We start from the raw sequence: 20097 nt of genomic DNA, 5'->3' as shown, positions 1-20097 counted from the left end.
TTTTGTTCATTCTGAATAGGAAATACCAAGTTTAAATATCTTAAGCTGAATGTAATTAACTCTTGTAAACAAAAAATTGACTCAAACCAAGCAGAATGGTGAGTTCTGTATCTTGCTTATAATTCTACATTTGACGCTGAAATTTTGACTTATCACTAGAAATGTCTCACTAACGAAAAATTAAAAGGATGATATCCTGTAACAACCGTTTAGGCCCCCCTCCTTATACGATGAATCTACATCAACTTTGTTGGTTTTCAGACACAATTATATAAAAACTACCTCTTTAAAACAGTTAAAAACATTACTGTTACGGGGATAAATGTATTATCGCTATTCTTAAGAAAAAATTACAGCGGAAAATCATCTTGATTTGTAGCCATTTGTTAACGTTGGTTTTGAATAAAGATGAAAATAAAGGGTGGGCTTTAGTAAAATAGAGCGATATGCCTGTTAATACATTGCAGTCTGAGGCTCATTGAGAGGGGTGGGGGTGGGGGGTGGGGGGCTAGACCTTATCAGAAATCTTGAATAGCAAAAAAAAAAAGATTTTTATTCATTATACATGTAATAGCTCTTTAACATATCACATGACAACATTTTTTATTCGAATGTATTCATCGATCAAGTGAGTAAGGTAATGAAATGTAGCGCGAGTTCATACCTGGTAAACAACAAATGTGTATAATGCGGAAGACCAATTAAATTTTTGAATGTTTTTAATTTGAGCGCCTTAAGGTACACTTTTCCTCTTTCACATATAGGAATTTTTTTTAATAAAATATAATAACTAGCTAGTACAATGTAGTTGAAGATGAATATGTACCTATATGCATATTCTCATATATAATTGGATCGTTTTATAAAATTAGGGGGCAGAACTAAAATAAAGAGAATTGGAAGAGTGTACCCCTACCAAAAATTTAGTTTTATTTCTTGCATAGGATTTTATTTTTTGGTAAAAATGGTATTTCATAAGGGTACAATGTCAAAGATTAAGTGTAGGAAAATAAGTGTAAAATTTGGATACAGTTTATTTTGTGGTATTCTTTTTTTTTTTTTTTTTTTGGTTTTTCTACCGAGGGGCCATATGGCACAATATACTTTGAACACCCATATAAAGCCATTGTTTCTCAGGTGAGCGATGTGGCCCCATGGGCCTCTTGTTAATGGTCTTGATTATCCAAATTCTATATAAAAGGGAAAAAAATAATAGAAACTGTCCGTTTCATTAGGCTCAAAGGTCATTAAACTTAGATGACCCCTTTGAATTTAGTCTCACTTTTATCAAAACAAAAAGAATGTACGCGTATACAGTGTTGAATCAAGAGTTTGTGTTGGTCTAACTCTTGCTAATTTCGTGTGTCCCATCCCCCTGTCGTTTACTAATTAGCAATTTTTAATTGTCAATGAGTCCATGACTAATTAGATATGGACTCATTGACAATTAAAAATTGTTAATTACTAAAAGTCACAACCATGACTTTATCAACGAATTATAATCCACAATACTAATTCCTTATTTATACAAGTTAAGCCATTAAAATACGTCTTCATAAACCTTTAAAAAAATCCACGAAGATTATTACCTCCCACCCCCCCCCCCCCACCCCTCCTCGATCGCTAATGAGTCCGCAGTATAAGAAGAATAAGACTGAGATAAAAAAAGAAGTAGACTTGTCTCAGTTTTATGGCTGTAACAGGGCTCAATAGTTATTGCTTTTTTTTTTAGACTGTTTTGAAGAGCTCTATATAAACTTATTAGGAATGACCCAAATTTAAAAGGTAAAATTTAACGATCTTTTCTTTACTAAATAATAGTTAACTATAGTTTTCATCTGCAAAACAATATTTAACGGTTGTAAACTATAGTTTATGAAAGATTGTCTAAGTACTGTATATCTATCTGTAAATAACGTTAACGATAGAGTTTGCAGATACAAATAAATTCACATCTTTAAGCTATTATCTAGATTCGTTAACTATGGTTAAGAGTTGTTTATCATAGTTTCACAATCGTGAAACTATATTTATCAGATAAATCATGTTTGCAATCGCAAATGGTTGTTTTCGGCGTTAATTATAGTTTTACACTTCTGAAACATATGAACGCGTTAACTATGGTTTACAGATGTGAAATACCGGTATAGATTTTCGTCGTTAACTAGGCCTATAGTTTTCGGTCCGTAAACCATAGTTTACAACCGTTAAACATAGTTTATCGACTGTGAAACAATGATTAGCTCATTTTTATTAATATGGTGTGCCATATCTTGAAACTATATTTATCAGATAAACTATGTTTTGCAATAGCAAATGGTTGTTTTTAGTGTTAATTATAGTTTTACACTTCAAACACATAGATGATCGCGTTAGCTATGGTTTACAGATGTAAAATATAGATTATCGTCGTTAACTATAGTTCTCTGTCCGTAACTATAGTTTACAACCGTTAAACCTAGTTTATCGACTGTGAAACAATGATAAGCTCATTTTTGTGAATTTGGCGTGCCATAACTATATCCAATTCTCTTTTTATTGCTGACATGAATATATATATATATATATCGATGTAAAAAGTAGCAAGAGGCAATAACTTAAAGCTTCTAATGGCATTCATTGCCATGGTAACGGATACTAAAGATAAAAATTGGCAAATCTTAGTAACTTTAAAGACATATTAAAACTAAATAGACGGTAAATATCTTATTTTTAAGTACTATTTAGTTACCAAACACTTAGAATATTCTTTCAACCCAAGATTATTTTTTTTTTATTCAAAGTTTGTTTGTGATTATTTTATCGTGGATAGCTGAAACTGCAACAGTCGATCATGGCAACCGGTCCCTATAACAGAACAATTTAAGGTTGTGTTGCATCTTTATTAATCAAGGGGTATCAAATTATGACATATGTGTTAAATCAGATCGGTCACTATGCGTAGCCACTGCATTTAGATAATTACAATTAATCTTAATCATAATTTTTTCCATCTTCTCTCACATAACTTATGTGAACTTGAATGTAATGTGTTTTACCTGTATTTTATGTGTCAATTGGTCTATAACATTATCTTCATTTTACTATTGAATCAAAATCATTATTTTTTTAATCAACGTTTAATAGCCTTTTCTTTTATATACTTAATAATTCAAGAACATCCGTGGAAACTTATTGAATTTATATTTTTCCAGAAACAGGTTTATATAACAAGGTCACGACCATCTCACCTTATGTCAGCAACAAATCGGGAAAAGTTTGTATTGATTTTGATTCAACACTGATTTTACAACGAAGCGGTGCCGATCGCGCCATATAAGCAAATGGACGAGGTGATATTTGTTTAGGACCAGTTATTTGGGATTTAAGTTATTCCAAATGTATTCATAGTCTTTGCGATGATATCTTGTTTCCACAGTACAAAGGCCTTACTTTAATTCAGTTAATCGATATGTATCTCGAATACGTATATATTCGATTTGTCGCCTAGTTGAATTGAACGTTGATAAAAACGTATTCAAGATTTGCGCACTCATTAAATAGCGTGTGAAAAAAATTCCCATCGATCCCTTTATGAAACAGGTAGGTAAAATCACCTTTTGTACCCCGTCCATTATAATGCATTTTTCCGTTGAGGAGTTTTAAACAGCTTTTACTTTCGGAGTGAATGCTTCCATTAAGTCGTATAGCCTTTTAACTCATTCCATCTCACACAGAATGGTGCTCAAGCCTCGGATGAAATGAGCACCGGGATGTCGCCTGCTTGGTCAGAATACGTCACCAATGTCCTGATAGAGAGTGGATACGTCTCCCGGGCCGCCATAGTCGGCAGCGATGGACGCCGATGGGCCGCATCTCCCACTTTAGAACTGTCTTCTGCAGAGGTGAAAGCCATCGCAAACGGATTCGTGGAACCAAACAGTCTCCGCCTGGATGGAATATCACTTTGTGGTAAACTCTACACGTGCACGAGAATGGACAGCGTGGTAATGGTGGGGCGGGAGGGGGCCTCAGGGTCGGGCTGTATAGTGTACCGGTGCAGGAACTCGCTGGTGATCGGGGTATACGAGGACGGCGTCCACCCGGGCGGGTGCTACAACATGATTTGTAAAGTTGGGGATTATCTGCGGGAGCATGGACTCTGAAAGACATAAAGAGCGATTCGTGGAAATCTCTCAAAGACTGTACGGGCTCGGTTTTCCCAACCCATTTCAAGATGCGCACCTTCATGGAGTGTAGATATTTATCTAGAACTACATGTACATTTGATGATCGGTGATTATGCTACATCGTGAGAAAGTTGATTTAAAAAACCGACAATGTAATAATCAAACAATGGAAAAATTACTTCGGCTTAACAGACTCTACAAATGAATTAAATTGGATTATTGTGATTTCTTTGTAAAGTCGATTAGTGTTGTTTAAGTAGGCACAATGGCCTATTATGACATTGTTATTTTTTAGTGTAACAAACAGGACCACATTTCTGCGGCTGTTGATCTAACATCCATTAGTTAAAGTTGGTCTTTCTCCATTGAAAGTCTGCAGTCCTTTTGAAACATAGTTGGATACCTTTTACCTACGGTGAGGCCACCGAGACGCAGAAACGGACAAGTCATTGTCGATATTGAACTTCTTGATTTTGTAATTTAAAGCTCTGAGCTCCCTATGTATTTTGTACCATTTGGTATTTGACGTTATATTAAACGTTCCCATACCATCGTGGCTTTGTTAAGTGTTTATGGCTTATCTCGATTTTTTTGTTTTTAGATTTTATATCCCGGTTGTATTTATTTCCTTATAAACATAAAAAGCTACTATATTTTTTAATAGTTTCAAGCTGGTTGGTTGAGGAGATCTTACAAAAGGTTCACCATTAGGGCACGTAGCATCAGTTTTTAAAGGGGAGGGACTTGTAAAGTCGCTACCCTTTGACTAAAGACACCCTGTGGGTGCATTATTAATCAGACTGGATCTAAGGGAGAGACAACTAGTATATTCAATTCAATTTAATTTCTTTATTTACCAATTAAGCCTATATGACCCGGACAATGGTTTTTCACATTATTCTGCTATGACTTTAACCTTCGACCTCAAAGCTTGGTTCTAGGTCACTGTAAATCCTTTACTAAAGATCACTATGTGGGTGAAGTATGAGACAGATAAGCCGACGGGAGAGAAGATATGCTTCGGACAAGTGATCTTAGATGGACGGACGGACTGATCACTACAGGTCGCCCTTTGTTTAGCTCTATGGAATATAATAAACAGAGAACCCATGGCGTTTTCAGCTAACTTCATAAACAGTTTTCAAAAGTGTTTTCTAATGAAATAAGCTCACGAAGGTAAATAATTTACACACTAAGAACAACTCATGAGATTTGTATAATCCTAATAGGAAATGAACTGCATCGCTTAGCCATTGTCCTTCCATTTTTTCATCGTTTGCCGCGTGAACATGTTTGCAGGAAATTTACTCTTTTTTTTTTGGCTATGAGGCTAAAACGAAAATAATTCATTCGGTGGATCTCACGGTGTATATAACATATTTTAAATGATTAAAAGTTCATATGCTTATGAACAACAATGAAAAAAACGTACGTTACTGGTATTCACCATGCATACCAAACGCAATACGATCTTTTAGAGTACCAGTGCCAGAAAGTACATACCCTAATGCTTATCTTATAGTAGAACGTGTTTTAACGTTTACACAATTTAGCTCTCTTATTTCTGTCGATTAGGTTGGTTTGAATTCGAGAAGAGGATTTATTAAACACCAAGTTTTTTTTAACAAACTAGAACTGTGGCTTGTTCTTCAATATCGCTTCTTTATTTACAGCAATGCCTATCCTTTTTTCAGTTCTGTTACGTTTACTCTATTTTGCAGAATATCATGTTTGGGAAGGAGAGACGAGTTATGAATATCGTTCTCCCTGTCATCAATCTGAAAAAAATGTACTGGTAATTGAACTGTTTCTTTGGTTGTCCTCAAAGACAGCCAATCATATTCATTAGTATTAACAAATTACCATACTATCATATAATTTAAAATCGAAGCCCAGTTTGTATTAAATTAAACATATTTTTCTTCAAAAGGTCTCCATAATAAAGTTTTATGTACCTTCAAATAAAGGCACATTAAATTTTTTTCAATGTGTAACTTTATTCCATCATATTTGGAAAAAACTTCAGAACGGTTTGAATTTATCACAAATTTAACGCACTTTGAAAAAATTCAAAGTTTGTAATTATATCAAAGTGCCTTGCCCTATCGTACAATATTACGGAGATGTATAGCAGCAAGAGTTACCTCCCTTTCGAGAGGTACAAGGTTGATATTATATAGATAGTGCCTGTTTGGGAGGGTAACAGTTGAAATTGACACCCCTCGAAAACCATTGTCAACCGACGCGAAGCGGAGGTTGACAATGGTTTTCGAGGGGTGTCAATTTCAACTGTTATCCTCCCAAACAGGCATTATCTATTTTGTTATACTGAATGTCTTAATTTTTAAGAAATTACTGCTTTTATATAGGAATAATGTGAATTCTACAGCGAACCGTACGCGCATAATTTTAGCACATGTAACAATTTGTATTGTTATACTTTCATGTTAAATACTCTGATTGGTTTAGACGCAGTTCATAATCCATTCTATTACCCTCAGCGTTAGCAACTCACTTAGCAACGGTTAACATTAAAAATTGTTACATGCGCGAAAATTATGCGCGTACGGTTCGCCGTAGAATTCACGCTATTCCTACGTCAAAGCAGTCAAGTTTAAAAATTAAGACATTCAATATAACAAAATAAATAGTGCCTGTTTGGTAGGATAAGAGTTGAAATTGACACCCCTCGAAAACCATTGTCAACCTCCGCTTCGCGTCGGTTGACAATGGTTTTGTCGGGTTGTCAATTTCAACTGTTACCCTCCCAAACAGGCACTATTTATATAATGTTACCCGTTGCTAAGTGCGTTGCTAACGCTGAGGGTAATAGAAAGGATTATGAACTGCGTCTTAACCAATCAGACTTCAGTATTTAACATGAAAGTATAACAATATTTCATATTACATTGTGAAATTAATAATATGTAAAAAGGCTAATTATTAGACTTGTCAAAAAAAAAAAAAACAACTTATGGTTGGATAATCCGTAGTAGGGTGTTGAATTCACGCTTTCTGTACCTATTGCACCAATACAAATGTATACAGATGAATACTTTATATAAATGTATGTCAAGAATTAAAAATAGTATAGTTTATCTTTTTATTGTCTGTTACAAGCTGATCTTACAAATAACAGGAAATCTTATTGAAAACATCATCAAGAATAACATATCAGCATCATACCAAAAAAAGAGCCCACCGACAATGATGTAGGTAAATGGTTTTACTTATTTTGATTCCTACAAAACTATCAGTGATAGTTGCATAATCTCTTACAAAATGCCAGGATCAAATAATAGCAAAAGAACACACTTATATTCAATATGTTCCACAATCAATATAATTACACAAGGATATGGAATAATTGGTAAAGCAATGGGAAATTTTTTTCGAAATACAAATAAAGTGTGTCATATCATTTTTTTATGTGTGTAAAAACAAGACTTGCTGGTCTAATGAGAAATAGCCTAAGTTTTAAATATCGTTCATTCATCCTCAAAACAGGCATCAGAAAGGAAGCAGAGAGGGATACATGTCACTGAATAAAAGTACCAGATTGTACACATTTGTCATATAAAAGAAAGCTTTTTTTTAAAAAACACACACATGCAAACGCTCAATCTTTCAATACAGAAAAAAAAAATCTTAATACTGTCATTCACTGACATTCAGTACATCTTGTTAAAACATGAACACCCTTACGTAACATGTATAAAAGGAAAGCAATGGAAAAAAGGAGATAAAAAAAGACACAATCAGAGATGATGTCCATGAGCACTACTGTCCATCTCCATTAACACTATCCACAGTAGTCCAATCATAGTAGTCCAATACCAAACAGCTGTGACTGATGACTGTTAAACACTGGGGTGGGTGGGGAGGGTGCAGACCCCCCCCTTTCCCTTTTTACCTCAGGGAGAGAATGAAATGAGGGTACCTATAGCTACATCAGCAGCAGAACTCTTCTGTGAGGGAGATCCAAGATCAGGGGGAGTGTACAATAAACTCGGTCTCTGAAATGAAAGTGTGGACATGATGTTTAATACATGTATTGCCGACAAACAAATTACATTTGATCACCATTTATGGAATTGACTGTTCAGTTGTAAATTTGTCGCACTCACTGATCGAGTTGATCGTGTGATGGGCGTAAAGGCCACATTCAGCGAGGCAAACTTGGTCTCGTTATCACTTTGATTGTCAGAATCAGAGTCTGGTTCTTCAACTGCAAAAGAAGAAAAAAACTTTAAGCTTGACAAACTGAAATCGATTTCTCCAGTGTCCTCCACTGCTGACCCTACAGATTACAAACATCAAACTTATCTATTGGTTTCATCATCAATTTAATAGGAAAGAATGTTTTCTTGATCTGTTTAACTACAACATGCAAAATAATAAGTCTTTGGTAGAGTTGGAGGTGGGTGAGGTGATGGAGGAAGGGAAAACCCTCCATATTTGATTTTTCCACTTTTGTTTCCAACCAATGAAATAATGAAATACTTACCATATATAAAATTGGGGTTTGAACTTTTCAATGTTATAAAAATTGACTCACATTTAAACCTGTCCAAAAAGAATAATGACTACTGAAGCTCCACAGTACTTTGTAATGTTAAATATATCAACTTCTATCAAGATGATGAAAATCATCAGCCCTCACTCTTAGCATCATGGGGATGCCTCTTATTTTGTTTGTAGAAAGAATACTGAGCCTGTTAGCTCAGAGACCAATGAGATCTGAGTTTGTTTACCTAGGGAGCGGTGAGGGGTAGGAGGTTGTCTGAGGGAGGAAGATTTGTCTTTCTCTGGCAGTGGACTACAAAATGACACACTCCTGCGTGCTGACCGCCTTCTGTCTGATTTCAGTGTAGATTTGGCAGATTTTCCACCTACAAATGTCAATGTAGCATATTAAAGGACTCAAAAAAAAGGCAATTCCTGGGTTCTCAGCCCCTTCTGCAAATAACAATGCATATCAACAATCTAAATTCTTTAATATAAAATTTCTCCTGTGTTCAAACACTTTTTAGCACCCCCCCCCCCCAAAAAACCAAAATCTGGACCACATTTTAGATATTGTGTACTCCCATTGTTCAAAAATGAACTAGATATCAGAGCTAATGACTAGTGAACTAGATATCAGAGCTAAGGACTAGTGAACTAGATTTCGGAGCTTGGGACTGGTGAACTAGATCTATACATACCAGAGCTGAGAACTGGTGATTTAGATGCTGCCTCGCTGAAGTAACTGTCCATGATGCTGACAGGACTGTTGGACTCCTCTGGGATACACTGGGAGGGCTGGAGATATTTGGAGAAGCTCTCATTGGCGGGAGACTCTGGCTTCTCTGGCTCCTCCATAAATGACACAGACTTCCTCTTCAGGTTAATGGATCTCCTGAAATGTTTTGTTAAATATTTTTCCCCTGTTATGTGCCATAAAAATGAAGGTTATTGCATCATAAACCCTGGTAAGCTAACAGCCTGATGTAAAAAGAATCAGTTGATCTGTATTTTTATCTACAATATTTCATGAGTAATTCTAGTAATAGTGTGAAGAGTTTGTTTTTCGAATAAGCGAGACAAAATTGCCAGTAGTTTCTACTAGAAAATTATTTTTCAATTTAGGTAAAAACACAACTAAAATGGTTTTGAGTCTCTAAATTAACCTCAGTGATTGTCGTCTAGGCCTTGGTGTCTCTATTTTGTCCTCTGTTGCATTGAGGGGAGTGTGTTTCAACAGACTGCGTGTGAAGCGTGGCTGGGGGGTGCAGTCCTGCAGGAGGGGACTGGGAATTATGGGTAGATAACTCTGTCTTTTGGGGGTCCTTACAACAGAAACATCTTCCACTGCGATTGTTGGAGGGTTTTGCTGAACCCCTGATACTGGCTGCGACTGGTTTTCCTCCTCTGGCTGGGATAGATCTGGTCTAGGTTGTAGTGGCATCGGTGATTCAGCTGGTTTTGGCTTGGGAGACCCAGCTTTATTAAAAAAACAAACTTTATACATACATATGAATTGATATTAAGGCAAAAAAAACCCAAAAAATATTGGATTCTAAGTCGAAAACTTTCAAAACAAATTGAAGCGGACAAATACCAGGTAATTAATTTTATTGCAAGATTTGCAAAGAGGAAATTACTAATTTTTCAAATTGAATATTGTTTAATTCCCCTTTTAATATGGTAGTAAAATTAATCAACATTGCAGCAATTAACCAATATTACTTGTACATCATTTTTTTTTTGTTCTAAGCATTAAATCCAAACAGACTTGTCTTTGATCCCTTTTATCCCTTTTACCTTCGCAGTGGTAGGAAGGCTTCCTGAGGGGACTGGTAACTTTAAAGAGACCCCAGTCATGTTCAATGGTTTGAGCAGGAGCAGCAGATGATTTCAAGCTGGCTTTAAAGGCAGCAAACTTGGACTTCACTGGCTTCTTTAAAACTGGTTTGTTAACATTTTTCTTCTGTTGATATAAACAATTGCAGGGATTACTTTGCTTTGGAGGGTGGGGGGTTAATAAAACATTTCATTCAAATCCGAGTACAAAGGGACTAGGGACAGAACACTGAAAGGTCACATCAGTGGGGATGTGAAATGTACAGAACAGGTTCAGGAAAAGTAAATATAAAACTATTTCATTCAAGTCAAAGCCCAATTTTCCCGACAGGCTCACCTTGACCACTTTCTTGACTGGTTCAGGGGATTTCTTCACCCATCCTGCCTCACGCTGTTTCTGTAGGTCTTCAAACTTCTTGTCTACATCCTCCACCTTTCACAAAACAAAGCATTATGCTGATTCATGCAGATTAAAAAAAGAACAATGTAAACTTTTAATCATAAACCTAATTCTTATTCTTTAATATCAACTACATTTTGTAATCTACGTGTACCAATGAAAACCTCATAATATTTGTGAAAGAACCTCACGAAATACTCTTGCATGCAAATATAAGTTGGTTTACAATAATGAAACGGGTGTACAAATTTAATTCCCAAACATCTATTGTACCTGGAAGTAAATCATATCCCAGAATCCCTGGAGGTCGGTGCAGGTCGTCTCCTTTTCACCCAGCTTAAATTCGCAGTCGTCCACAAGCCCACTGAACTGCTTAAATCTCTGCGATATTATCAACTGTGCCTGGCCTATCACAGTTCTGATCTGACCTTGCACTAGAAAGTAAATCAAGAGGGTAAATATAAATGATGTTCTGTGGTTTTATTAATATTCATGGGTATCAATTTTCGTGGATAAAATGAAAACCACAGTTTCAAGGATAGGTAAATTTGTGGTTAATGACTCTATCAAGAGAAATTAGAAGAAATTGCACTTTAATGAACATATATTTTTGTATTGCTTTATATTTTAGGTTTAAACAAGTACATAAGACTAAAATATTGTTGTCTTTCTGTTTGTTTTGTTTCGTTTTTTTTGTAGTTGTGTTAAAGAACTGTTATTCATTTTGAACTTTAAATCATAATATTTACATTTTCCTGTGTCTTTGCCTGTGATAACATTACATATCGATTTTGTACTATATAATTCATAAAGCCAAATTGAGGCGCCAGCGGGGTTTGCTTATTTATATTTAAATATCTAATCGTAAGATGGTTTAAAATAATATAAATATAAGTAATTAGGAATCATTCTTTGAATATTATGAGGTGATAATTTCGGTCGGGGCGTGATTATATCTATCATAAAGCCCTTCGGGCTTTATTTGATTTGACGCCCCGACCGAAATTATCACCTCATAATATTCAAAGAATGATTCCTTATTTAATTACATGGATAAACTTAACAACGAAATCCACGAAAACTGGTACTCAAGGAATATTGAACCACAGTACCTGGTCAATTTCACCAATTTCTGTCTACAGGTAAAGTACTTACCCTCCTCTGTGAGTTCTGGTGTGTTGATAGTCTCCCATTTCTTACACATGACATTGAATCTGTCTGTCTCTGATATCAATAGGTTTCTAAAGTATTTCACATCATGCTCTTGATCAAGTTGTTCTCCTTCAAAAAAATACGTACCCCTACATGTAACATAGTCACCCATAATTACACAGAAAATGAGAGACGAGAAAAAGGGGCACGAATTAGAAGTGTTGTTCCAATTCTACAACAATATACATGACCAGTTGAATAAGTTTTAGTAATGTAACCTTATACTGCTTTTCAATGTACAAGGCATATGCTGAAGATTTTTTCGAAATTCTTTAGAATTCTATTTCAATCTGGAGAAATATAATTCACATTAAACCATGTGAAAAACCCCCTCATTTATTTTAAAATATTGCTACACATGTAATTTTCAGACAGTTGAAAACAAGATAAAATAATAGCAGCTTTTATACTATTTCGATTTGTTTCAAATTAGGGGAATTTAGTACTTGCACAAAATAAGGCATTTACAGTAGGGACCATTAAAACATGCAATATGTATATATGTGTATTACCAGAACTAGTACTGGCAGGGCACTGGTCTTGTGTTTGTGCTGTGTCTACTTGTTCAACAGCCTGGTCTGATGAATTGACGTCCATTGGTTCAACTGCTGCTTTATCAGGACATAAATCAGCTTCCTCCGCTGATAGATTGGCCATTATCACCTTGGAGATGTCAAGGTCGCTCTGGATATCCTCCTTAGGGGGTAGATTGAGGTCATCTAGGTCCAATTCCAAATCCAGCGCTGGAAGTCTTGCTGTTGAATATCATATTACAATGCTCATAAGAATAGCAATCATTTTTTTAAACAATCATTTATAAGCCTTGCTGTTAATAAATATCACAAAAATATCTTATTTTTTTAATATAAGCAATGTTATTCTTATGTAAAGGTATCAAGAGATCAGGCTTCAAGCCTTCACATTAGTACATGTAATAAACATGCACTGTTATCAAGTCAGCAATAGAGTGTACTTACACACAGGAGATTTTTGTTTCGGAGTTCGCCGAGACATTTCCACCATAGGACTGCTCTTAAGAATTTCTACCCTGAAAGAGTACAATGAACTTTATCTTTTTTTGCTAGTATTGCTCAGCTGTAATAACATGAAACAAAATACTGATGTCACTATGCCCTTCAATTGTTAAACTCTGCTGTACTAAATAACAGTAAATGTTACCATTCTTCCGGACTCTTGGCTATGTGCAGAGTGTGCCTCCTCTGCTTTGGCTTTGAACGCTTTGCAGACAAGCTTTCTGATGGCAACTTGAATCCATCCACCACTGCCACTGACCTACGAGTTGGACGGGACGGCTTCGCATTCTCTTTATCACCAGAAGCGAAGCTCTCTGGAATTTCAGCAAAATCTGGTCGAAGCCTGATGGATCTTCGGGACTTTCTCTTTGGCGTGCTGGAAGGTTCCTCTTCAAACACTTCCAGGTTTTCCTCCTCTTCAGCTGCCAGTTCCTTAGTATCATCAGACATCTTAGGTACAGGGTTTAATGACCTCCTTGTCGTTTTTCTGTTCTTAGCAGGATGATTGTTCAACGATTCCGTATTTTCAACACTAGGGCTTGGAACCTTCTTGATGTTTTCAAGTCCATCTTTTGTGCCTATGGAGGTCCTTGCTTTTAGACTTGAACCTGGGGAATGTTTCTCAGTCACTTCAACTGTCAGGCTGTGGTTACTAAGCTTCACACTCCTGTTGGAGTCCATCTCATCATCTGCTGGATCATGTGGTTCATTGGGAACAACAGATTTTTCTTCTTCTTCAACTGTATTCTCTTTGTTATCTGTTTCCATAATATTTTCTGTATTTTCAGGAGATTTTGGCTGCTGCTCGGGTGAAGTTATCAGATCTACCTGAACATTACCTCTCGTATTTATGCTAACTGACCTCCGTGATTTTCTTCGTTTCTCTGTACCCCTGTCTTCCTGACTGCGGGATCTTTTGCGTGACCTAGAGCGAGACGGTAGTTCTCTGCTAGAGGACCGTTTCCTAGCTCCCTCCTCGACACTGGCAGTTGATCCACCCCTCAATGATTTTCTGGAGCGTGAGGGAGTTTTGCTTGAAGTCTGTTTGCTTGGAGATGAGGAGCTCATTCTTAAGTTGCTAGATTTTCTTGCTCGAGATCTCGATTCATTTTCAGAAATATCAATGATGGATAAAGAGTTATTTCTTGATGAGATAGATTTGGTTTGAGAGCGTGTTTGTCTCCTGGTTTTGGTCATCTCAATTGATGTTTCTGCTCTACTTTCATCAATTTTCTTGTCCTGTGATTTTTTACCTTTGATTTCTAAAATTTTTATAATTAGATTAATTAAAGATTCCTGGATTTGGATGTTTAGAATTTTGATAAAAAAATCAAACAGTAGAAACACAAAAATGGATCCCAATGAAATTCAATGATTGCGCTGTAATTTTGTAACAGAATGTATCACATCAGGATACGTATCTACAGTACCAGTACATGTTCTACAGCACATACCTGTCTTCTCTTCATCTGATGAAGTCATCTTGCTACCTGCTCTTTCTTTCTTTGGAGTTGAACATCTAAAAATATAGAAATCTACCATGAATAATTTGTTTCACCTAAATTCTCCATTAAGTTACAGATATAAAATGTTAAAGGAAAACAGCCTACTGCTCCAATTTTTATGAAATATAAACATTTATTGTTTAATTGTGTATCATTTATTCTTAAATTGGATATATTATTTATTGCTTTTCATGCAAATAAATATCATCTTAATGATAATTTTTTTTTTATATAATTTACATTTCACACTAAGTAGCCTCTTTTGAATATGTACAGGTTGCTGCTAAATTGAAATCAATAAATTATTAAAATGGTATGCTGAGTAAAGAAAACTTACAATATTTTCCAACAGAAAACACTTCTTTTATGAAAAATGAAAATCAAGATGAAGAAAATATGATTTTCAGTATGCAAATAGAAAAATTAGTTGCAAAAATAAGAAATTTGATTGTTATATAATAATGTACCTTCCGGCATCGGTAGCAACAAATGCAGCAGTTTCATCCGGGTTGTTGGAGAAAAGAAAGTTTTCACAGCTGGCCGGACTCAGTGGCTTAAACACAAAGGAAGCCAGGTTGTTGGGAGCAGTAAAGGCAAACTCGTCAGGAGCAAACGACATTCCTCTGGCGGTAGACACTTTCCTCAAGTCCACCGTTGAGGCTTTCCCTTTTTTGGTTGCACTCTTCTTGCATGAGCCTGCCTTGTCTTTCAGCTGCTTTCCTCCATTCTGTACAGCTAGATTTATTTTTAAAGATAAAGTATAAAATCATATCATTAGAATTGCTAGAAGTTTCCTTTCTTCTTCTTCAGAAAATCAAAACTGAAAATTACTTTGTTTGAACATGCATAGGGATCTTTTTTCTTTTTGAGAAAAAATTAAAATCTGTAAGAAGTGGCAAATAAGAAAAAAAAACCAATCAGGAACTGTCCTTTCTTAACTTCAGTTAAAATATGACAATCATTATGTATCTTTATGAATTTTTAGTGGTGACATTGAGCATGTTGAGAAATCAATATCTGTTTCTTTAGTATAGACAATAGATGAGAAAAATTCAAGATAGTGATAACATAAGAGATAGGAAAGTAATTGCAGGTGACTCTTTACCTTGCAATCTCTTTGACAAAGTTTAATGGGACTTAAAACCTGTTGTGATTAATAAGTATGAATTCATATGCACAGGCAGATTTATCCAGTGCGTATCTGAATTCCCTATACAGAGGGTTCCGCTTAATCTGATAGTCTGTTTCACACAGTTTGTCAGGCAAAAATTATCAGATTAACCGCTATCAGATTAAGTGGAACCCTCTGTACCTGCAATGCAAATTTTGGCAAGCGCTTGAACTGCTGAACAGACCTCTGTTGTAAACAATCATTCCAGGTCAATAACACGATTAGTACTTTTTTTCGTCATTATTTTTTATCATACAAATGATAAGCACAATAATATGGAAGCTACTATCAGTATGGATTTCCTCCCCTTTTCAAGAGGTACAAGGTAACTTTAAAATGGGGTATCACAATGCATCAAATTTTCAGACTGGAAAGCTTTTTTATAGTCATATAGGTATTTCATGTCTATTTTCTTAAAAATTTCTTACTGAAAACATGACCAGGAAAAGGAGACCAAAGATTCATGAAATACCACTGATTTCTTAAATTAGGAATAGGTCCTGTTATTTACACTATGAAACAAGTAAAGAAAACCCATGACATAGAAATTACAGTGAATTACCTGATCTAGAATTTGTGGACCGGGTTACTCTTTCTGTTACCGGTTTACCAATTGACTAGAGAAGATAAGAAAAAATAATAAGTTGACTGGTGTATATATAAAACATGTAAAAAATCATTAACATCTTTCATAAATTAATTATTTCCCCCTTTAAAAAAATAGTTTTACTGTCAAAAAAAATTTTGCATCAGAAATTGCCCCTTTCTCCCCAATTTCAAATAAACTTATCATCAATATATTCCAAGTATTTTTTTTTTGGTAATATTAACCCCCAATTCGCTCATATATCAACCTATAGTTCCCATTTGTTCACATACATGTAGATTTCTGATACAAAGTAGTTTGTTTGAATACAACATACAATTTTTTCAATGTGCTGTATCCTTACCTTCTTTGCACTTGATTCTTTCTGCATAATAGAGCTGCTTTGTTTTTTGGAGACAGTTGCAGATTTGTTTGCTCTTGTTTCCTTATTTTGAGGTTTTGGTTGGAGTGGCATAGTGTTTGATTTTGACTAAATTTAAAATCCAAAGCAAATTTATTAAATCATAATGAAATGATAAGTGATTTAGCATAAAATAACTTGAAATTATCATTAAAGTCATCAAAGTACTGGTCAATAAATATTTTATCGACATAGACATTTCATCTAAGTAAAGGTAACCTTAAAAATCATCTCACCTTGCTGGGATCTGCAACTTCTCTTTTAACTGCTGATGGATTGATCTTTTCTGTGGGTACTGCATGTTTTATAATAAAAGGTTTTTTCTTTGCTTTTTCTTGTGCATCCATTTTCCTTTTCAATGCCTTTTCTTCCCTCCATCTCTTTAATTTCTCTCTCATATCATTTGGTTTGCCACCTTTATTGTTATTTTTTTAGTTAGTAAAAGAAAAGGAACAAAATAGGAGATCTTAGTGTACAAAACAGTTAATTAAGTTAAGATTAACTGACTATCCATTCATCACAAACTGAACATTTATAACACGTCAAGTGTACACATAAATATGGTGTCATAAAACACGTTATGTAAATTTAATGACAATTTTTTTTTCGCATTAGATAAATGGAAACAATAATTCTTATTCTTGATGACGTTGCAGAATCAGTCTCACCTTTGTTTGGTTTTGTTGGGGTCTTGTCTTTGTACATAGAACATTGGTGCTGGTTTTCTTTGATCTCCTGCAGTGGGGACAAATTCTTCAGGTTTCTTCTCTTATCAACTTCTTCTCCCCTGAGACTCTTCCACTCGATGGAACGCCTATGAAGACGGGCATCTTTTTTCTTAAGAGATGATCCAGATTTTAATTTGTATGCTGCTGAAAATTCCGACGACTTGCCCGTCTTCTCCATCATAAACTTTGAATTTGGCGCACGACCAGTAAATTTTAAACGCCTATTGGCCCAAATTTACAGCGCCACCTATATTGACTTTAGGTTTTGCTGACTACGTGCCCGATGTTAAAAAGTTATTCCTGGGGATCAAGACACGTCAACTGGTCGAGATTATTCTGTGAGTGTTTTGTGGATTTTGCAAATGAAGTTTGTTCGACTAATAAATATTCTAATGACTGCCATCAACTTTTGTGATTCGAATATGAAAATTCACGTTTTAAAAAAATTCAGTCAGGACTTCGAAATTCAATCTAACTGAAACCAGAGACATAAATAACATTGTTATTTATGACTCTGCTAAAACAGACCAAGTTAAAACGTTCATTTACGATATGCTATATATGCATATCATAAATGGGTGGTTTTTCAAGTCTAAATAAAAAATGTATGATTTTTTTCTATCTAAAGAGGTCGAAATAGAATTTTTAAAGTATGTATATAGTAGGTAAAAGAAACATTGAAAAATATCATGGAAAAAAAATCAAAAACACCAAATACCAGAATGTGCATTGATTCTTCAATTATATTTATAAAAATGAGACGTGAGATTTAATTTTTTTGTCCCTAACATGCCCTTACAACATTTTGAACCACTAAAGAAAGCAAAATCTAGGTTTATAAACGTCAAATGTATACGTAATTTAACATTGACTACTTTTGTAAACATAGTAAGTAAATACTCTATGTATGTTTACAGATTAATTATTACAAAACTCCTTTAACAAAAAAAACGTATATAATACCATACAACAGACCCAATGGACCTATAATTATGTCACTTTATATAATTTAACATTAAATTTTGCATGTTTTAGAAGGAAGATAGTTTCGTCAAGTGTTTTGATTCATAGATAAAATCTCGATCGCAATTTGGCGAGGTTTTTTATATATTAATGTAAATGTTATTAGTTTGATGAATAAGGTCCTATAATCAAAAATATTTTGACTTTAAAAAAAAGATCAGCTTAGTATTTTTATATATATAAATATTGACCCTTGCGTATAAACCCAATACGTACATACCGAAGAACTTTACTTATATCCTATGGTTGAGCATAAGCTTGAGCAATATTAAATTTTCGTGTACATGTAATATTATACGAAAGTGATCAATAAATTACAACTAAAAGGCCCGTTAGCTTCACTTATAAGTAACAGTTTTTAATTCTTTTTTCTTAAAAAAAAATGAATAAGTATCATATAAGTAGGCATTCCTATGTGTATTTATTTATGAGTTTTAAGGCAAATGAATAAAAAATTATTATTATTATCATTATTAATTTGCATTTCGTTCACATGCCCAATTATTGGGCGGTAATTCACAGCTAAATGAAATTGAAGGAAATGTTATTAGGAAGCTTGCAATTTTATTCTTGAAAAAGATTTTAAAATCATTTCCTCTATACAGTATATCTTATTCTTAAGATAATATCTAGTTCAAAATTAATATACACTTCGGTGCATGTACACCATCAATCCACCCCCCACCCCCACTGTCTCCGTACTGTCTCAAGAAAATTTGGTAACTTGGTATTTGACAAAGTTGTGTCTTATCTTATCTAAAAGCACTTGACCGATGGTTTGCATACATGCGTATATTTATCAAATCTCGGAGATTCTACAGACCTGTCGTGTTCACTGGTATTTAAAGTTGATATTTTTTATTTCGGTAATATAGATATATCACGCAATTCTGAGTGTTTTGTGGTGCACTGAAATATTATACCACGGCTTTGATTTGAAACGCATGAAACGGGCCTTTAAATGAAAAATATGTGTACATTGTACATATTAAACATATAAATAAGAGACCCGATCTCGACCCCAGAGATCACCTGACTTTAATACAACAATGTAAAATAAAGGATGCATAGGAATTAAGAAAATTAAAACGGGTAGAGGAATGGTTGGTGCTCCTCGACAAAACTCGTAGGGTTATAAAGGATGAAAATAAATAAATGAGTGTGGTATACTGACTTCTTCAAACTACATTTATTTTTTTTATTCCATCTAATCACTGCATGGAATAGATGAATTTTGTCACCTTTGAATTGGTAATGAAACGATTATATGTGAAAGTAGTCTTTAAGAATTTCTATTTGTTCACTATATTGTCACGTTGTACATTTTGAATTTACTTGATGAGTGTGAATACAAAATTTACAACATGACAACAGTTTTCTTATGTAGATTTTATTGTGCATCTCTGGCACTGGAGTGAAAAAATTCCAATTTTAAAATTGTTTTCCTCATCCTAAAATTGCAAATCAAAAAAATTAATTTTCTTTAAGATCGCATCAATTTTA

The 20097-nt window shown here is 34.6% G+C and overlaps 2 protein-coding genes across 4 annotated transcripts; one reads left to right on the top strand and one right to left on the bottom strand.

The window, feature by feature from the left end:
- The first annotated feature begins 3298 nt into the window (after positions 1-3298).
- Positions 3299-4299, top strand: LOC105325682 (profilin-2). The gene is made up of 2 exons (XM_011425387.4): positions 3299-3582; positions 3717-4299. The coding sequence occupies exons 1-2, from the start codon at positions 3574-3576 to the stop codon at positions 4143-4145; spliced, it is 438 nt and encodes a 145-aa protein (XP_011423689.3). The 5' UTR covers positions 3299-3573; the 3' UTR covers positions 4146-4299.
- Positions 4300-7258: 2959 nt separating this feature from the next.
- On the bottom strand, positions 7259-17821 carry LOC105325769 (uncharacterized). 3 transcript variants are annotated; one of them, XM_011425500.4, is made up of 18 exons: positions 17512-17821; positions 17080-17258; positions 16787-16912; positions 16399-16453; positions 15133-15400; positions 14615-14679; positions 13306-14422; positions 13104-13174; positions 12639-12881; positions 12070-12195; positions 11188-11348; positions 10852-10947; positions 10476-10641; positions 9842-10154; positions 9377-9570; positions 8924-9061; positions 8297-8397; positions 7259-8185 (listed from the first exon to the last, which is right to left on the bottom strand). In XM_011425500.4, the coding sequence occupies exons 1-18, from the start codon at positions 17750-17752 to the stop codon at positions 8084-8086; spliced, it is 3762 nt and encodes a 1253-aa protein (XP_011423802.3). In that variant the 5' UTR covers positions 17753-17821; the 3' UTR covers positions 7259-8083. The 3 variants fall into 3 exon arrangements, with proteins under 3 accessions (XP_011423802.3, XP_065921744.1, XP_034312525.2); XM_066065672.1 differs by having other exon boundaries at positions 12070-12192; XM_034456634.2 differs by having other exon boundaries at positions 13306-14413.
- Positions 17822-20097: the final 2276 nt, after the last annotated feature.

This window comes from Magallana gigas, chromosome 7 (genome assembly GCF_963853765.1).
Source record: "Magallana gigas chromosome 7, xbMagGiga1.1, whole genome shotgun sequence".
Taxonomy (NCBI): Eukaryota; Metazoa; Mollusca; class Bivalvia; order Ostreida; family Ostreidae; genus Magallana; species Magallana gigas.
This window is presented reverse-complemented; position numbering and strand designations above follow the sequence as displayed.